At 48.8% G+C, this 20,848-nt stretch overlaps 2 protein-coding genes across 2 annotated transcripts in view; both read left to right on the top strand.

The window, feature by feature from the left end:
* LOC133279591 (heme oxygenase 2-like) overlaps positions 1–20,848 on the top strand; it is a 230,566-nt gene that overhangs the window by 94,249 nt on the left and 115,469 nt on the right. The gene's annotated exons all lie outside the window — the stretch shown is intronic.
* Positions 3,284–5,345, top strand: LOC133279587 (zinc finger protein 665-like). Its single transcript, XM_061473448.1, has one exon. The coding sequence runs from the start codon at positions 3,602–3,604 to the stop codon at positions 4,874–4,876; it is 1,275 nt and encodes a 424-aa protein (XP_061329432.1). The 5' UTR covers positions 3,284–3,601; the 3' UTR covers positions 4,877–5,345.

Raw genomic sequence — 20,848 nt, 5'->3', positions numbered from 1 at the left:
CTGTGAGACAAACCTTTCTCACTTGTCATTGTCCAGACTGGTGCCCTATAAAACCAGCCGTTATCAAAGAATCCAAAGCCCTGCCTGTAGCACCAGTCTCGAAGCCAATTGTTCATGAACTGAATCTTCCCATTCCTTCCCACATCAGTGGAAGATGGAAGGAGAGAGGAGAAGATCACTTGAGCCCCAGACTCTTTCACCATCCGCCCCAAGGCCCTGTAGTCTTTCTTCATCCCCCTCAGACTGCAGGAAGCAGCTTCCTCCCCACCTGTCTGGAAGACCAGCAGCGGGTAGTAGTCTGTCGGGTGCACCAGGTTGGGGAGCGCCCTGGTGATATCCCTGATCCGGGCTCCAGGCAGACTACACACTTCCCTATGATGAGGGTCAACTCTGCATATCGGGCCCTCTGTTCCTCTCAGAAGGGAATCCCCAACTACAATGACCCTTCTTTCTTTCTTAACAGAGGCAGTCTTGAGGTGCAAAGTCGACTCCCTTTTCCTATGTGGCCTTGTGGGCTGGCCTTGCCCCACATTCTCACCTACCTCTCCTTCAAGATCCAGGGCCTCGAACCTATTATGGAGGGACACCTGGGGAAGCAGGGCAGGAAGGGGGGAGGGTTTCCCACGACCTCGAACTGGAACTCGCTTCCAACCCTCGTCGTCTTTTTGGTCCCCTACCTCTGCGCAACAGCTACAGGGCAGGGGCTGCCTCGGGCCATCCCCCTCTGTGTGAGAAGGCAGGGGGTCCTTCCCCTTTTGGGGGGTATCTCCCTGGAACCGTTTCGACTGGCCCGCCAGGGAGTTACTCCACCAGTCGATCTCCCTTTCACACTCCCTGATGGTCCTCAGTGTCTCAACCTCCTCCTTAAGTCTTGCCACCAGGCTAAGCAGATCTTCTACCTGCTCACACCTCCCGCAGGTGGAATGCTGTCCTCCCTCCCCCGGCAGCAGCAGGCTCTGGCACTCCCTGCACCCAGAGACCTGAACAGCCACGGTCTGGGACGGGGTCTCTGTCTGAGTTGCTGTAGTCACATTACTGCAAGCTCTCTTTCTGGAGGCAACCATATTGGTGCGCAGTCTGGGACACCAGCAACACGACCTGCTTGTTCCTCCCTGTGCCCGGCTCTCAAAGGCTTTTTCAAGGCAAGCAGCAGGGGAGTGGTCGCCGTCACCGTGGGAACGCCCCCCGCCACGTCAGCCTCTCTCTCGCAAGGGCTGCTGGGGCTTCGGGGATCGGGAGATGTCGGGAATCGCGATGTCTCTGCGCTATCCCCTCTGATTTTCCTAATCTCCGTTGACCCTCGCGTCGCTGAAGCGTGCCGGCTGTGGCTCTAGCTAGGCTAGCTCCGATCAGCTGACTGAATGCTAGTAGCGAGTTTAGGCCGCTTTTAAATCTCCCGCCGTCACCGTGGAAACGCCCCCCGCCACGTCAGCCTCTCTCTCGCAAGGGCTGCTGGGGCTTCGGGGATCGGGAGATGTCGGGAATCGCGATGTCTCTGCTCTATCCCCTCTGATTTTCCTAATCTCCGTTGACCCTCGCGTCGCTGAAGCGTGCCGGCTGTGGCTCTAGCTAGGCTAGCTCCGATCAGCTGACTGAATTTCTCTTTTCTTCCCTGTTGTTTCCCCCCAGCACTTATTGATGCTTGACTGGCTGTATTGTGTGCCTAGGAGCTGCAGTTTTCATCCAGCTGCTCAGACTCCAAGGTGCTATTCTGGAACGATATCTAGAACATCCTAATCCCAGCTTGGTGTAAGTGCAAGCTGTAGAGGCTCTTCTCCTCTCCGGGTCTTTGTTTACTTGCAGTGAATGTCCCCTGTCACCTGGTTGGTCAGTATTTCAAGGCTGTGCCACAGTTTGTAGTCAGGTTTTTTGTCTTTAACCCTTAAATACTGGACTGTGGTGATCATGTCTCCCCCGAGCCTTCTGTTCTCTAGGCAGAGCAAGCCCAGCTCTCAGCCTTTCCTCATACAGCAGGCAGCAGGCCCAGCCTTTGATCAAGACCCAGAGAAGGGCAGACAAACAGTGATGTGTCCCTGTATCCTTTCACAGGCCTGAGCCGTCTGTGGCTTCAGAAGCTCCTGAACTAGGCCCATAATGTCTCAAGATCTATCTTCTTGCCTTCTCAAGCTGGGCACATTGTAGCAGCCGTAGCAGCTTGCAGCAAGCAAGGAGTTCCCCAGCTTATTTAGGTGATTTATGAGTTGCAGCCTCCTTTAGTTTGTTTTGAAAGTGCCTTTTCCTGCTGGCACGAGTTCTTAATTCAGACTAGATGGTGCAGGATAGATGCCAAACCACCCCACAGGCCACTTGTGTTTTTATAGTCCTTTGTGATACCCACTATCAGCTGTACCTTTTCCCAGCAGAATGGGCAGTTGACTCATCTCCTATACAGAAGCTGCTCTGTGCCTCTGATGGTTCCTGTCATGCCTCTGTCTTCCTCAGCTCTGCCAGAGTGTCTCTGACATGGGGGATCTGTCCTCCCCCTTGCACGCAGTCAGAATGCGGGGTTTGAGAAGCAAGGCAGAATTACATTCTCTTTTCCTCTCTATTGTTTTCCCCCCAGCACTTATTGATGCTTGACTGGCTGTATTGTGTGCCTAGGAGCTGCAGTTTTCATCCAGCTGCTCAGACTCCAAGGTGCTATTCTGGAACGATATCTAGAACATCCTAATCCCAGCTTGGTGTAAGTGCAAGCTGTAGAGGCTCTTCTCCTCTCCGGGTCTTTGTTTACTTGCAGTGAATGTCCCCTGTCACCTGGTTGTTCAGTATTTCAAGGCTGTGCCACAGTTTGTAGTCAGGTTTTTTGTCTTTAACCCTGAGGAACACAAAAACATTAGCAAATGTTTCCACCTCCTTTTCCCTTCTTTACTGCCCTGTGAGGTTCGTTCATGCCAGAGTAGCTTAGCTTCTTTACCAGTTTTAGCGAAGGATGAATGTCTTTTGGGAATGCCTCTGGACCCCACATGTCCCTTTTGATAAAGCTGGGAACATCTCTGAAGAACTCTGAGTGGTTTGTGAAGTGAGATATATCTTTCCAAAGGCTGTGCCAGGTCTTCCCCAGCCTGTCCTCTTGTCATCTGTCCATTAATTCAAGCAGTAAACTTTTGCCATTAGATTCAGGTTCTGGTGAAGCATGCAGGGCAATTTGCGGCATTTGCTCCTGTGAACACTCTGAAAAATCCACTGTGTAGTTTGAAGGGAAATACCATGTCCTGAATGCAGGATATAGCAGAATGTTTTATACTTAAAGTCAATCTACGTGCTGAATTTTTAGCATTTGGCCCCTTGCAATTTGCCCTGTCCAAAGCTTCCATTCCTGCCTGTGACTTGTCTGAATTCTCATTTTATTGCAGCTGATGGTGGGATTGTGAGCACAAATGAAGACAATGCCCATCAAGACATCCCCCGGCCAGTGGAGCCCAAGGGTTTCTGCTCAGGACTCTCCGAGGAGAACAGTTCCCAGGGTCCTGCACAGGACCCTGTTCTGCCACGCAGGTCCGAAAGGATTCAGAGTTCTCTGGGGAGGAGGCCAAGCCGAGCAGCACTGTGTGGAAAAAGCTCCAGGAGGCTGCCGGATGTTGTTCAGCAGAGAAACCCTTCCATGGGGAAACTGACGATACATGGGGAGTGTGGGAAGAGTTTCCAGATGAGCTCCAACCTCATCCAGCATCAGGGAATCCCCACTGGAGAAAAACCCTTCTCCTGCACCGAATGTGGGGAGAGTTTCAAGTGCCGGTCACAACTCGTCCAGCACCAGATGATCCACACAGGGGAGCGGCCCTACGAGTGCCCCGAGTGCGGGAAGAGGTTCCGAGAAAGCTCGAACCTGATCCGGCACCAGGTAACCCACACCGGGGAGAAGCCTTACAAATGTGGCGAGTGTGGGAAGAGCTTCTCTGACAACTCGCAGTTAATCCAGCACCAGTGGGTGCACACTGGGGAGAAACCCTACGAGTGTAGGACCTGCGGGAAGAGCTTCAGCGTGAGCTCGAAGCTGATCCAGCACCAGGTAACCCACACTGGGGAAAACCCCTACAAGTGTGCTGAGTGCGGGAAGAGCTTCTTTAGGAACTCTCAGCTCGTCCTGCACCAGCGGGTGCACACTGGGGAGAAACCCTACGAGTGCGTAACCTGCGGGAAGAGTTTCAGCGTGAACTCAGGCCTGACACAACACCAGTGGGTCCACACCAGGGAGAAGCCCTACAAGTGTGCCGAGTGTGGGAAGAGCTTCTCCCAGACCGCGAAGCTCATTCAGCACCAGCGGGTGCACACGGGGGAGAAACCCTACGAGTGCAGCACCTGCGGGAAGAGCTTCAGCTTGTCCGTAACCCTGACACGACACCAGCGGGTCCACACTGGGGAGAAACCATACGTATGCAGGACCTGCGGGAAGAGCTTCAGCGAGAGGTCAGCCCTGACACGACACCAGCTGGTCCACACTGGGGACAAGCCCTATGAGTGCTCAGAGTGCGGCAAGAGCTTCAGCGTGAGCTCAAAGCTGATCCGGCACCAGGTAACCCACACTGGGGAGAAGCCCTACAAGTGTGCCGAGTGCCCGAAGAGGTTCTCCGAGAACTCACAGCTTGTCCGGCACCAGCGGGTGCACACTGGGGAGAAGCCTTACAAGTGTGCTGAGTGCGGGAAAAGCTTCTCTGACAACATGCAGCTCATCCGGCACCAGCGGGTCCACACTGGGGAGAGGCCCTACGCCTGTGCCCACTGTGGGGTCAGCTTTCGACAGAGTGGCCACCTCACCGAGCACCTGCGCATCCACACTGGGAGGCGTCCCTACGTCTGTGCTGAGTGTGGAAAGGGCTTCAGAGCGAGCTCATCGCTCTTCCGGCACCAGCAGACCCACAGGGTTGGGGAGCCCTAGGTGGGGGGAGTTTGGGGAGCAGTGAGGTCTGATACCCTGGGAGCAAAGCCCGGTGTCTCCCACTCCCATTGACCACTGTGCTTGTGGAGGGTGAAAGCAGTTTCTTCCTAGGAGAATGAGCCCACAGAGGTGAAGAAGAGGAGAGGTGGTGGAGGGAGCTGATTGGAGGTTTGGGGCAGGTGCCAGAAGGAAAGTGCGTGACTCTTTTCAGTAGTGGGCAGCCCCAGGATGAGGAGCAGTGGCCATGAACTGAAACAGAAGAAGTTTCACCTGGACATGAGAAAGAACTTGTTCTGTTGCAGTGTCAGAGCACTGAAGAGGCTGCGTAGGGGGATGTGGAGGCTCCCTCTCTGGGCACATCCAAGCCCTGCCTGGACACGTTCAGGTGCCTCTGCCCTGGCAGGGCTGGGACCGGGTGACCCCAGGGTCAGCTCCCATGGCTGGTGCCGCTCGCAATGACCCCACACAATAAACGTCCGTTGAACGCTGCCACGTTGCCTTCCATGGACTGCGCCTGCGCGGGGGCTCGTGCCGTGTAAAAATTACTTTGTGAGGCCCCGTTTCCAGCCCCCAAAACCTCCCCGTGGGAGGAGGAGAAGGTGTGCAGCTCTTCTGAGGTGAGTGCCAGGTTACCTTTGTGAAGGCTCTTCAAGCTGCTAGGCCTGGGGTTCTGGGGTTTGTCTCCACTGCAGTGATGCTTGGGTGGGTGCAACCATGTTCTGCTGCTGCTCGTTAAAGCAAGGATGCAAGGTCTGCATGTGGGGAAATAGCCTGAAGTTGTAAGCTGGTTGAACAGCAAACTTGAACTCTGTACCACCTGGATGTTTGCAAATTACTGAGCTTCTCCGAAGAGTGTCAAAAGCAAAGCCAGGGCTTCAGTCCTGCTTCCCTGCCACAGCAGTGTCTACTTCGTTCAAAAGGCACTGGATTGTGGGGATTAAGTGTCTTCCTACCCTGAGAAGAATGGCTGTGCATCTTGAGCGTGAAACTTGCTGTGGAAATGTGTCTGGGGCAAACTAACTGCTGGCTAGATGAAACAGGGATGTTTTCTCTGAGGGTTTGAACACTGTTATTGGGAAAGAAATGTTTGGAGTGCTGAGGTGTTTTGTATTAAGCCTTGTCTCCAATTTGTAGCCCCACTATCCTGCCTCTTGTAGTTGTTGGATTCCTCCCAGGAGGCTTCTGGTAGGGCACCGGCAAGGTATGTGTTTACCCTGAACATTCAGCCAGGTCTTGATGAGCAGAGCTCATGAAGCAAAAGAAATGACATTCCAGCCTCTGCAGTGGAAGAGGGCAGCTGCTCGAGCCGCCTGCTTGTTGATGATGAAAACTCCAGAAACTCGCCAACACAGTTTTCAAGCTGACAAGCAGGTATTCTTTATTGCGGCGCCGGGAGACACGGGGGATAGCTCCTCCAAGCATCTCTCTGCTGAGCATCAACCAGGCTGTGATTATATTGTCCTTAAACATACATGTTCCTTAGATTACATACATTACATCATACTTTTAGAGAATGCCTCCTGTGTGCCTACAAAAATGTGGTAGTGGGGCTTCGGACCCCTGGTGGTTATTTCTTCATCACATTGTTTTAAGGTCGTTGTCTTATCAGTCGTATCTGCATACCTGCAAAACCCCCAAGGCTGAGAAACCCCACCCTATTTCTCATAGGAATATAGCCAAAAGTGTTTAGTTATGTGCGGGACCCCCAGAGCTGGAGCTCTCATGAGCTCTGTCTTTAAACTTTTAAATGTTTCTTCAGCTTGATCTGTCCATTTTAGAAAGGTTGGATTTTCTTTTAGCAGCTCGTATAAGGGTCTTACCAGAACACCATAATCATGGATCCAGGGTTGGCACCATCCCGGCATTCTCAGAAATGTCCGGATATCTTTAACTGTGGACGGTCACGGTGTTTGAGAGATTGCTTCCTTCCGAGCTGCTCCAAGTTCTGGTTGTCCTCCTGTTACTTTGCATCCTAAATAAGATACTCGAGTTTGAATTAGTTGAGCCTTCCATTTAGATACCCGGTATCCATTTAGCCCCAGAAAGTTTAACAGTTCTACAGTCCATTGAACACATTTTCTCTCAGTTTTGGTAGCAATTAACAGGTCGTCCACGTACTGTAGTAAAGTTCCTGTCTGAGTGGATGCTTCCCAGGATTCTAATTCTCGTGCCAATTGATTTCTGAAAATGGTTGGACTGTTTTTAAATCCCTGAGGTAACGCCGTCCAAGTGAGCTGTGTCCTTCTTCCTTTTTCAGGGTTTTCCCATTCAAAAGCAAATAAATTCTGACTTTCTTTGGCCAGGGGCAGACAGGAAAATGCATCCTTTAAGTCCAGAACGGTAAACCACTCCTGATTAGTATTAGTTTAGTCAATAAGGTATATAGATTAGCTACTACTGGATGAATATCCTCCACAATTTTGTTGATTGCTCTGAGATCTTGAACTAATCTCTAACTTTTCCCATCGGATTTCTTTACTGGCAAGATAGGAGTATTATATTCTAATTCACATTCAATTAATAATCCATATTTTTTTTTAATTATTTCTTTGATTCCCTTTCGATCCTCCAATTTTAAGCGATACTGTTTTATTCTAATTGGGCAGCCCCCCTTTTATTTCCACTTCAACAGGCAAAGCATTTTTCACCTTACCTGGAACTTCAGATGCCCATACTCCCAGATACACCTGTTTAAGGATTTCTTCTATTTCAGGGAGGTCCTCCTGTTTGCTTTTCTGCTGAATTAAAGATAAACTCAAAACTTCAATTAATTGATCGGTTTGGACTCTTAATTCCATTTTGCCTTCTTTAAATGTTGCTTCTTGCCCTAATAAAAGATTTTTTGAGAATTTGGCATGCATAAAAATTTATGCATTCCGATTTGTTTTCCCAGTTTATACTCTACAGGTTTCAGAAAGAATGTGGGTTTGGGGTTTTTTGTTGTTTTTTTTTTGTTGTTGTTTTTTCATTGTTTTTTTGTTGTTTTGTTTTTTTGGTGACTAGTAGCTACCACATCTGTAACAAATTCTTTTCCTCTGATTTAACGTTGAATAAGTTGCTCCTGTAACCACTTAGAAATTCCACTTTATTTCCTCTAGTGCCTAGTTTTAATTTAATGAGTGGATCTGCTAGGGTAGATTCCCCAGGTCCTTGTCAGTCTAGTTCCAATTCAGTCACCGGAGCCACACCATGGAGCTTCCCCCAGGGCAGTCTCACTTCCAATGTCCAAACTCCTTACAGTATGCACACTGATTCCATCCCACAGGAAAATTCAATCTCTCACCTCTGCCTGACATTCCTCCTCTACCTCTGCCTCGTCCTCTCGCATTAGTTCCTCCACCAATTTCTACTTGTCCCAGAGCAGTCACTGTAAGCGTGCCCATAGCACAACTCAGCTCGCTCTTCTCTATCTGTTCCCGATTCCTGTACGCTCTCCACGCTTCTTTAACATTCTCAAGTCCTTCTGCTCTGTTGCCAGTGACAGCAACCTCTTCCTCCTTATCAGTAACAGATGGAGCAGTTGCCGAGAGTGCTCCTCTCGGAGGTACCTGTGATACATAATCCCCCGACCTGTCTTCCCGATTACTCTGTCTAGGTGTTTGTTTTTTGTTTTTTTTTTTAACTTTAAACATAATTTCCCCAATATCACAGGCTAAACAACATCTCTCCAGCTTAGCTTTCTGTTTTTCCCTGTCCTTTCCTAAAGCCAAAATTAGGGATCTGGCAGAGCTATATTAATTTCACATTCCGTCTGCCACTCTGGGTGGTTTCTTAAAGTGAAAAACATATCTGCATGCATCACTGCATCCCATTTTCCTTGTTGCCTTAAAAGTAACATTAATTGCAAGAATGTATTATAATTCCGAGTTCCAGTTTTAGGCCATTTCTCCTGATCCTCCAGAGTATACAATGGCCACCATTGGTTACAATATTTCACCAACGTTTTTCTTATTTACTGAGCCCCCAGGAAACCCTCCCAGTTCTTTCCAATGTGCCAAAATGCACCCTAAAGGACTCCTTTTCAAGATGTCTTCACTCTGCCAATTTCCCATTGTCAGTCTTGCATTCCCACACACACACGGGATCCCACAGGCACACTCCACACAGTTACAACACTTGAGACAGAGACTAAAATTCTGTCGAACAGCAACCATTAACAGTTATAACGGTCTGTCACCAACACCAAAATCACAAGACCAAAATCATCCAACCCAATCACCATTTTAGTCTTTATGCAAGATGCCCCCTGCACCTTACAGACTATACAAAAGAAAAGAATACTTTTTATGAGGATGGTTCTTGTTTGCTCCCACAGTGATCCGAATGAGTCAAGGGGTCCCTCCAGGTAAAACTCCTGAGGGCCCTAGGGAGACCTGTCCTCATTGGGTCCTGCAGCCGAGCAGAGAGGATCCCATCTGGGGTGCCAGATTGTTTCAGAGAAAACTCCAGGAACTCGCCAACAAAGTTTTAAGTTGACAAGCAGGTATTCTTTATTGCGGTACCGGGAGACATGGGAGATAGCTCCTCCAAGTGTGTCTCTCCCAGGCATCAACCAGGCTGTGATTATATTTTCCTTAAACATACATATTCCTTAGATTACATGCGTTACATCATACTTTTAGAGAATGCCTCCTGTATGCCTACAAAAATGTTGTAGTGGGCTTTTGGACCCCTGGTGGTTATTTCTTCATCACTTTGTTTTAGGATCCTTGTCATATCAGTCGTATCAGTAACCACCAGGCGGTTCTGGCAAAGCTTATCTTAGTAATTTCCTTTTCTCTATAGTTGCTAACAAAGCCTAACATCCTCGAGGTTCCTTGTTTACAACCCTATTCTTCAATCAACCCCATTCTTCAGTGAGTAAGACACGTCCTCTTCCAGGGCAGCAAACCCGGGAGAAATGAGGGCCCTGAGGGGTGACCGTGTTGTGGGCTATCAGCTACCAGTTTCTGAATAAAAGGGATGTGTAATGGTAAGAGATGCAGTGATTCTTACTTCCCTTCCTCTGAGTTCTCATGTGATAGCCTAGTACTGAAAAGGACAGGGGTTTGATTTGTGCTGACTTGTCTCCTGAATTCACGGCTCATCATGTCTGTGCTGGATGGTACTGGGAAAAATCTCAGCTTCCATGTGGTCCTGTGTATGTAGTGTCCTCAGTTGAGCTGAAGGGACTGGTGCTTGTCTTTTTGTGCAAGAGCCAACTTTGTTATGTGAAAAGGCCAAGGTTGCCTTAAGTGGCATTCTAGTAAATGCTGTTACCCTCAGCGTACCGTGTATTTCTCTCTCAAGTACACAGTTCACCCCTGAAAAAACTTCAGTCCTACTGTCGTGGTTTAAACCCAGTCAGGTAACTTGTTCACTCACTCCCAGTGAGTGGTGCCAAGCTGACAACAATCGAGGTCCGTGTCCCCCCCCCACCGGGGTTCTCCCCCACTCCCGGAGGAACGGGGAGGAGGATCGAAAGAGTGCAACTCCCACGGGTTGAGACAAGAACAGTCCAGCAACCAATGTACACAAATCACCACCGCTACTATCAACTACAACAGTGATAAGGGAAAATAACAAGGGAAGAGAATACGATACCACCGGCCAAGAAGACGAGTTCCACCCGGAAGCCCGTGTCCTTCCGGGTAACTCCCAGTCACCCCCCACCCCGGCCATGACGTGCTGTGGTATGGAATACCTCCCTGGCTAGCCCGAGTCAGGCGCCCCATCTCTGCTTTCTCCCGGCTTCCCCTCCTCCCTGGCAGAGCATGAGCCTCACAAAGTCCTTGGTCAGGGTAAACATCACTTAGCAACAACTGAAAACATCGACTTCACCAACACTGTTCTCAGGCTGGAAGTCAAAACACAGCACTGCACCAGCTAGCACAAAGGAAAAAACAAAACAAAACAAAACAAAACAAAACAAAAAAAACCCCATGACTGCTACTGCCGAACCCAGGACATTATCCACCCCTTATTTCATACCATTCACGTTGTGCTCAGATCCCACATTTTCAATACACCATCGCTCTCCCACATATATACATCCATATACATACAGACCAAGAGGAAAAGATCATTTTCTTAGTGCATGGACCAATCCCTATAATGCTGCCGAGTCCATTCGGTCCATGATGTTCAAAGTTCATTCTCTGTTGGGATGATGGCTGGAGGGAAGTCAGGGCCAGTCGCTGGTGACCTGGAGACATCTAGTTGATGGGCTATAAAAGCATTACACAGCAGGCAACAGCATACAATTGAGTTCACTGGCTGTTTTCCCCTAAAATCAAATCCCCTTGAGGTATACATCGGACTTCCCCATCTTCCTGCATTACCCACCAAGTATATCCAGGTCCCTGAGCAAAAGCAATCCCACGAGTGGGTTTGCCCTTACCTGAAGCAGGAATAACCCAGACTGTCTTCCCCAGCAAATTCTTCATAGGCACCACGGGAACTTTGTCCCCCTCTACAATATGTAAAAGTTCTGACTGGGCTGGGCCGGCCCTGTTGGCAGATCCTCTGGTGTTGACCAACCAGGTGGCCTTTGGTAAGTGTGTATCCCAATGCTTGAAAGTTCCCCCACCCATTGCTCTCAGTGTAGTTTTTAACAGCCCATTGTACCGTTCGATTTTCCCAGAGGCTGGTGCATGGTAGGGGATGTGATATACCCACTCAATGCCATGCTCTTTGGCCCAAATATCTATAAGGTTATTTCGGAAATGAGTCCCATTGTCTGACTCAATTCTCTCTGGGGTGCCGTGTCGCCACAAAATCTGTTTCTCAAGGCCCAGGATAGTGTTCCGGGCAGTGGCATGGGGCACAGCGTATGTTTCCAGCCGCCCGGTGGTTGCTTCCACCATGGTAAGCACATGGCGCTTGCCTTGGCGGGTTGGTAGCAGTGTGATATAGTCAATCTGCCAGGCCTCCCCATATTTATACTTCAGCCATCGTCCTCCATACCAAAGAGGCTTTAACCGCTTGGCTTATTTAATTGCAGCACGTTTCACACTCATGAATAACCTGGGCAATAGTGTCCATTGTTAAGTCCACCCCTCGATCACGGGCCCACCTGTATGTTGCATCTCTGCCCTGATGGCCTGAAGTGTCATGGGCCCACCGGGCCAAAAATAATTCACCTTTATGTTGCCAATCTAAGTCCATCTGAGCCACTTCAATCTTAGCCGCTTTATCCACTTGTTGGTTGTTCTGGTGTTCCTCAGTGGCCCGATTCTTGGGTACATGGGCATCTACATGACGTACCTTCACCACCAGGTTCTGCACCCTGGCATCAATATCTTTCCACAGTGCAGCAGCCCAGATGGGTTTACCTCTGCGTTGCCAGTTGCTCTGCTTCCATTGCTTCAACCACCCCCACAGGGCATTTGCCACCATCCATGAGTCAGTATAAAGTACTGGCCACTTTTCTCGTTCAGCAATGTCCAGGGCCAGCTGGATGGCTTTCACCTCGGCAAACTGACTCGATTCACCCTCTATTTCAGCAGTTTCTGCAACTTGTCGTCCAGGACTCCATACAGCTGCCTTCCATCTCCGATGCTTTCCCACAATACGGCAAGAGCCATCAGTAAACAAGGCGTACTGCTTTTCACTTTCTGACAGTTTATTATATGGTGGGGCCTCTTCAGCGCGCACCACCTCCTCCTCTGGTGACATTCCAAAATCTTTGCCCTCTGGCCAGTCCATGATGACTTCTAGAATGCCTGGACGACTGAGATTTCCTATTCGAGTTCGTTGTGTAATTAGTGCAGCCCATTTACTCCATGTAGCATCAGTTGCATGATGTGTAGAGGAGACCCTGCCTTTGAACATCCAGCCCAGCACGGGCAGCCGGGGTGCCAGGAGGAGCTGTGCTTCAGTGCCAATCACTTCCGAAGCAGCTCGAACCCCTTCATAGGCTGCCAGTATCTCTTTCTCAGTTGGGGTATAGCTGGCCTCAGATCCTTTATATCCCCGACTCCAAAAGCCGAGGGGTCGACCCTGGAACTTTCTGCCAGAGGCTCCAGGTAGGACCGTTCTCCCCAGCTGCAGTGTACAGTACATTTTTTACATCTGGCCCGGTCCGGACTGGTCCAAGGGCTACTGCATGAACTATCTCGCGTTTAATTTGCTCAAAGGCTTGTTGCTGCTCAGGGCCCCATTTAAAATCATTCTTCTTCCGGGTCACATGATAGAGAGGGCTTACAATCGAACTGTAATTTGGGATGTGCATTCTCCAGAACCCCACTGCACCCAAGAAAGCTTGCGTTTCTTTCTTATTAGTTGGTGGAGACATTGCTGTTATCTTGTTGATCACATCTGTGGGGATCTGTCTACGTCCATCTTGCCATTTTATTCCCAAAAATTGAATCTCCTGTGCAGGTCCCTTGACCTTACTCCATTTTATGGCAAAACCGGCTTTCAGCAGGATTTGGATTATTTTCCTCCCTTTCTCAAAGACTTCTTCCGCTGTATCGCCCCACACAATAATGTCATCAATGTATTGCAGGTGTTCTGGAGCTTGCCCCTGTTCCAGTGCAGTCTGGATCAGTCCGTGGCAAATGGTAGGTCTGTGTTTCCACCCCTGGGGCAGTCGGTTCCAAGTGAACTGGACACCTCTCCAAGTAAAAGCAAACTGTGGCCTGCACTCTGCTGCCAAAGGAATGGAGAAAAATGCATTGGCAATATCAATCGTGGCATACCACTTGGCTGCCTTTGAGTCTAGTTCATACTGAAGTACTAGCATGTCCGGTATGGCAGCACTCAATGGTGGTGTGACTTCATTCAGGCCACGATAGTCTACTGTTAGTCTCCATTCTCCATTAGACTTTCGCACTGGCCATATGGGGCTATTAAAGGGTGAGCGGGTCCTGCTGATCACCCCCTGACTCTCCAGTCTACGGATCAGCTGATGGATGGGAATCAGGGAGTCTCGGTTGGTGCGATATTGCCGCCGGTGCACTGTTGTGGTTGCAATTGGCACTTGTTGTTCTTCAACTTTCAGCAACCCCACAGCAGAGGGATCTTCTGAGAGACCAGGCAAGGCGGACAGCTGCTCAATTTCCTCAGTCTCCAAAGCAGCAATACCAAAAGCCCACCGGTACCCTTTTGGGTCTTTGAAGTACCCTCTCTTGAGGTAGTCTATGCCGAGGATGCATGGAGCCTCTGGACCAGTCACAATAGGGTGCTTTTGCCACTCCCTCCCAGTCAGGCTGATTTCAGCCTCCAGCACAGTCAACTCTTGGGATCCTCCTGTTACTCCAGAAATATAGATGGGTTCCACCCCTTGACAGCTTGATGGCATCAGGGTACACTGTGCACCGGTATCTACTAGAGCCTTATACTTCTGTGGGACTGATGTGCCAGGCCATCTGATCCACACAGTCCAGTAAATCTGATTGTCCCCTACCTCCACCTGGCTGGAGGCAGGGCCCCTCTAATGGTCGTCACAGCTTTGGACACTTAAGTCGTGGTGAAAGGGATTATTCTTCGTTATCACAGGAGCTGGAGTAAAATCAGCTCTTCCATTCCATCTGGGAAACTGCTCACCAGAGACTGAAGCCGTAGCTCTCATGGGACGATCAGTCTTGGCCCTTGCTCCCCTCTTCAGTTCACTCACCCGTTCCTCCAAAGCTGAAGTAGGTTTTCCATCCCACTTTGTCATGTCTTCTCCGTGATCCAGCAGGTAAAACCATAGGGTACCCCGTGGCGTATACCTCCTGTATCTCCTCTCTTGAGCAATAGGACGCCTTTTGTTAATAGCTGAGACGTGTGTTGGTACACGTGAGGAGCTGGATAAATCAGATAGATCGTCCCTCAATTGTTTGAGGTCCTGGGACAGTTTTTCCACAGCTGAGATGATGGAAGGGGTGAGGTTGTCTTCGAACTCTCAGAGTTTATGAACCATTTCATCCACTGTTAGTGGTACTATGTCATTCCAGGTTACTGTTGCCAATGAATGGGCATATGATGACGGTGCATTCCGTGTAAGTTTTCGCCACATGGGTCGTGTACATTCAACTTCATCTGGATCTATAGGTGTATCCCCGTTATTCGGCTTGATGTGATAGAGCATCTCTACGATGGCCGATTCCCTCAGAGACTGGATGCCTTTGTCTATAGTAGTCCACTTGGCCGAACGACTCGTAACATCGTCCTTGTACGGAAACCTTTCTTTCACAGCTGCCAAGAGCCGCCTCCAAAGGCTGAGGGACGTTTTCTCTCTTGCGATTGCTTTGTCAATTCCCCCTTCTCTAGCAAGTGATCCCAGCTGCTTGGCTTCTGTACCTTCTAGTTCGTGACCATCGGCCCCATTGTCCCAGCATCGGAGTAACCAGGTGATGATGTGCTCCCCTGGTTGACGGGTAAAATCTTTTCGCATATTCCGCAGCTCGGTTGAGGTCCGAGGTCGAGAAGTTACCTCTTCTTCTTCTTCTTCGTCATGTGATGATGACTCCTGATCAGATTCTGGACCGGATGGTGAATTCATTGGTTCTTCATCTCGCTTCACCCTTTTTGCCTCCTTTTTGCTTGTTCTCTTGTGTACAGGGGCAACCGATATTGGTACGAATTGGTCCTCTGGTTTGGCTGCAGTGATTATCACTGTGGTTTGAGTAGCGACTGTACTTGTTGCTGGGGGTGGTGTAGCTGCTGTACTTGGAGCTGGGGTAACCGCGCTGTCTGTTGCAGTTGAAGTTTGAGCAGCTGCTGTACTTGCCACTGGGGTAGCTGCTCTGTTCATTAAGGCCAAAGTTTGAGTAGCGACTGTACTTGTTGCTGGGGGTGGTGCAGCTGCTGTGCTTGGAGCTGGGGTAACCGCGCTGTCTGTTGCAGTTGAAGTTTGAGCAGCTGCTGTACTTGCTGCTGGGGTAGCTGCGCAGTTCATTGCCGACAAAGTTTGAGTAGCGACTGTTGCTTTGCCTTCAGATCCGCCAACATTCTTTTCCTTTTGAAGGTGCTGGATAGTGTTGAACAAGGCCCTGTAAGCATAGGCCAAGCCCCAGCACATTGCCGTGATTTGTCCATCTCTGGTATGGCCAGAATGACCACACACCTCATTTAAGTGTTTTACTAATTCTTCTGGATTTTGCAGTTGTTCGGTAGTGAAATTCCAAAGTACTGGAGGGGCCCACTGACCTAGATACTTGCCCATACTATCCCACACACCCTGCCACTCATGGCTGTCCAGCCTCAGGGAAAATCTCTCGGTCCTCCTACATTGTCGTTTGACCCCAGACAAGACCCAAACCTGACTCTGCTTAACTCTTGAAATCAGCAGTGGGCAAAACACACTCTGTATGCGTGTTAGCATGGTGATACCCATCACCATCAGCAAACAAGTCTCAACAGCATTAAAATGCCATTCAAAAAATTCAAAACTCTCAAATGTAAATGGTCTGGGGGGACGACTGGGAGGGTAAAAGAATGTCTCCTTCACAGGTTGAGCACCTGAGAAGGAGAAAAAAGATGTGTAAGTACCTCCATCATATACCTCCCAAAGTATAAAGGTGGTGACCACACTGGGAACATAAGCCAGATCAGTTTCATGATCAATGATTCTATTGTATTACAAGTCATTACCATAAAGTACAATGGGACAAAAACCTTAGCCCAAGCCCCACACTTGAAAAACATTAATACAGCAAATACCGGATGGACGTAAGATACGATATACTGAAACTGTGAGATCAAGAGGAAAAACCTTGAGAGCCAATAAATCAGCATTGTGACGAGTGACTACCAATCCAGTCAGATCTGTTCTTATCTCAACCCCTCGTGCCCCACGTTGGGCGCCAAAAAGAACTGTCGTGGTTTAAACCCAGTCAGGTAACTTGTTCACTCACTCCCAGTGAGTGGTGCCGAGCTGACAACAATCGAGGTCCGTGTCCCCCCCCCACCGGGGTTCTCCCCCACTCCCGGAGGAACAGGGAGGAGGATCGAAAGAGTGCAACTCCCACGGGTTGAGACAAGAACAGTCCAGCAACCAATTTACACAAATCACCACCGCTACTATCAACTACAACAGTGATAAGGGAAAATAACAAGGGAAGAGAATACGATACCACCGGCCAAGAAGACGAGTTCCACCCGGAAGCCCGTGTCCTTCCGGGTAACTCCCAGTCACCCCCCACCCCGGCCATGATGTGCTGTGGTATGCAATACCTCCCTGGCTAGCCCGAGTCAGGCGCCCCATCTCTGCTTCCTCCCGGCTTCCCCTCCTCCCTGGCAGAGCATGAGCCTCACAAAGTCCTTGGTCAGGGTAAACATCACTTAGCAACAACTGAAAACATCGACTTCACCAACACTGTTCTCAGGCTGGAAGTCAAAACACAGCACTGCACCAGCTAGCACAAAGGAAAAAAAAAAACAACAAAAAAAAAACCAACAAAAAAAAAAAAAAACAAAAAAAAAAAACCATGACTGCTACTGCTGAACCCGGGACGCCTACTCACCCGTCTTAATATGGGAAAATAAGTAAGATCCCTTCCCAGCTTTTTTACTCTCTTTTAGGTATGACTTGCATTTACAATCAAAGCTTTTGTGATCAGTTATTAAATCTTCAGTTAATGCGGTGTCACAGTTCAGTGGATGTAAACTGCAGTCATTGAAACAACACTGTGTCATAAAAAACTGTTTAGTATGTTATGAAAAAACTGTGAATTTTAGGTACTGAAAGTGTCTCCATCCTCCTGTCTTTGTCATTCTTAAAGCTTGCACCAGGGCAGTCTCTGCCTAATGCGGAAAGATGACTTAATACCACATCTGTGCTGCCAAGGTTTGGAGGTAACTGCTTTGTGAGGGCTTGGCTTGGTGCTTCCTTGTTGCTGCCATTGACAAACTGAGATGTCTCTTGTCATTCTAAAACTTTCCTCGGACAATGAGAAAAGGATTAAAAATTTTTTACGGCCTTCAAGACAACAAGGACGTTTCTGACATGCACTGCAAATTCCCTGACAGAAATCATTCAGTCCCCTGCTTCATGAGTCCGTAAGCAAAGGCAGCCTTCCCAAGCTAGCACCGGTGTTCCCATGTGCCAGTGATGACGTGTTGCCAGCCAGTTCTGTTTGTATACATTCATGTGTTTTCTTGCCTTCCTAATGCAGGCACATTTGTCTTGGAAAACGCACTGCTTTCATTTTTATTTCCAGTGGGTAGTAACAGCTATCAGAAATATTTTGATACTTCTGTTTAACACTTCCAAGGCTGCAGAAGAAGCAAACCAAACCCAACTTTTCAACTAAGGTATTGATTTACTTTTTAGGCTAAAGAAAGGAGCAGGTATGTTACTGGCATTGTACAAAGCTTGTCTTGCCAATATACACGGTGTGAGCCCTAAGCGAGCTTCGGAACACACTGCTTATAAATTCACTGTGACAGTGAAATGATCAGCGGCACTGTGGGTCATCCTTTGCAGCTACCACCACGTTGATTTGTGTGCTGCCTGAAAACATAGCCTCTGTAGGTTTATTCTGAAAAGCTGTGCTGCAGATGTTTACGTACCTTCTCGCATCTTGCATCTGAAAAGAGAGCTGTTTTCTTACACAGGCACAGTTCCGTGCGTACAGGTATTTCAGAAGATATTCCCTGCCTTAATGCCATGTCTTGAGTGGGTGTGTTCCATCACCATGGTCTCTGCTGTGGCCAAGCCCCATGGAGGGGTTGGTATATCTACAGCGTACAGGAATGCTGTAAAGCAGAGTTGTGACTTCTGCGGCTTCCCCTTCTACCAGATTACACTTGGAGTGCCAGCTTTTAGGTATCAAAGGGGTAAATCCAAGCGCAATCCTTCCTGTGCTTCTCCAAGGGGACTGGAGCTGCTCTGGAAGTGCCTTTCAAATGTGCCTGTATGGTTTTCACTACCATTCCTGCTGAGGGGTTAAGTTCATGCCTAAGCTCAGCCTGCCTCCACTCTTGGGACCTGGGAGGCTCCAGAAGCTGGCAGTGTTCCATCGGGGTCCCCATCTCTTGGAAGGGTAGGTAGTCCACCTACAAAGCTCCAAAGCTCTGCTTTGTGTCCTCTGGATGCTTTCTCCTTACTGCCGTGTCTTGTTCATCAAGCTCCTGCCATGAAGGATGTACATTGCCCCTGAGGTGGGCATTTGCTGTTGGTCTGGCGATGTCAGAATTTAGTAGTCTTGCTAACAAGAGTGAAGTACTTCTTTCTATCCTTCTAAGGAGTGAATTATTTCTTACCATCCTTCTAATTATCATTTAGATTGGAGACAGTCACTCCTGAACATCTGCTAGCTTAGGATATTCCTTGTCTGCCCATCCAATTCTGCTTGCCATAAATTTTGTACGAAGGTCACACTGGTCTAAATCATTGCCAGCAATCAGAAACTTACAGATACGGCTGGTTTCAGCTAATTTTGTGCTCACTGGGGCATCCCACTGCGCCAAAGGTGAAAAGTGCACCCTGAGGAAGACTGCTTACTGCATCTTGAAGACCCTTGCCCACCACTATTGGAGGGCAGCACACAGGCGCCAAAAGGGAAGAGACTTATCATAATGAGTTCCTAAAATAATATCCCCACCGAACTCTCGGGAACCTAATGAACATGCATGTTTGTACGTCATACATATCTGCCTACTTAACCCCTCGGTGTGCAAGTTAGGAGGAGCGGTCCCCCTTTCACCCGGCGCCGTAATAAACATACCTGCTTTATAACTCTCTTTGAGTTTTAGAGTCTGATTCTGTCCTTTAGTTTGCACCCCAGATGGGACAACTTCTGTCCGGCTGCAGGACCTCCTGAGTACGGGACTCCTCTGGGCGCCCCCGAGATTTCTTGGGAGGACTCCCCCACTCACTCAGATCACCGCAGGAGCAGACAAGGGCCATCACTAGTGAATCATCAGGTATGTTTGAACCAGGTAAAGGGGATACCTGTGGGTCGTGAGAAGGTGTCCTACACAAGGTGGAGAGCGCAGGTGCTCGCCCCAAGGGTTGGGTTGGGTTGGGTTGGGTTGGTAGGGTACACAAGGGTCACTGTACTAACAGTTTCAGGAACCTCTGGTGGGTAAACAGTGGCTTAAGATTTATGTGTTACCAATTCCTGGCTTAGAGGACATTCTGTATGAAGTGGGTGATTGAGAGACCGGCCCTTGTGTGAATGAGTGTTTTGTGTGAGTGAGACGTGGCATAGCAAGTAGAGCAATATAGGGATTAACTGTCAGAGTAGTGATCAAGCTCCCTGGTGCAGGGCTCCAACTAGCCCTTGCACAATCTGTCATCGCTGTTGTTTGTATATCCGAGCTAAGTGTCCTGCTTGTTCAAAATATATTATCTCTTTTGGTGAGAGACAAGCCGTTTATTTACAGAAGTGTTTGGAATTTGGGTGTATCTGTTGTGGGTGCAGCACTTCCTTATACCTTTTACTCTGGGTAAGATATTATTGTTGTAGGGTTAACGGTGTCTTACATCTTTAAAGGCTTACAATGGGAGGACAGCAGAGTGGGGGAATTCTCAAAAAGAGCCCTTCAGGTTGCATTTTAGCTCATTGGAAAGATACAGGGGGGCCACTGGGAGGAAGTGTGAATAAGAAAACCTTGACCAAATATTGTAATCAGTGATGGCTTTCATATGAATTGGAAGATGGGGAAAAGTGGCCCTTCAATGGCACTTGGAATTATAATGCTTTATTACAATTAATGTTATTTTTGAGACGAGAAGGAAAATGGGATGAAGTTTCATATGCTGATATGTTCTTTACCCTTCGGGATCATCCTGAATGGCAGACAGAATGTGGGCTGGGGGCTCCACAAGACCCGATGGTGTTGGCTCTGGAGAAGGGTAATAGGAAGGAAGGAAAAGGGAAGTTAAAGAGATATTGTTCGGTACATAGTATAGAGCAGAGATGTACCAGACTGGGAAAGGCAGGGCACTCTGGAGGTGGGGATTTACCAGAATATTATAAACCACCTGTGAGACAGGAACCACCACAAGAGGAAAGTGGGGATTCCGAATCAGACACCCCTCCAGGCAGTCCAGTATCC

This window comes from Pezoporus flaviventris, unplaced genomic scaffold (genome assembly GCF_033815535.1).
Source record: "Pezoporus flaviventris isolate CSIRO_AGI_PZ_B2104156 unplaced genomic scaffold, CSIRO_AGI_Pfla_v1 ptg000078l, whole genome shotgun sequence".
In the NCBI taxonomy this organism is placed as follows: Eukaryota; Metazoa; Chordata; class Aves; order Psittaciformes; family Psittacidae; genus Pezoporus; species Pezoporus flaviventris.
The sequence above is the reverse complement of the archived record's forward strand: the minus strand, read 5'-3'. Positions and strand labels throughout refer to the sequence as shown.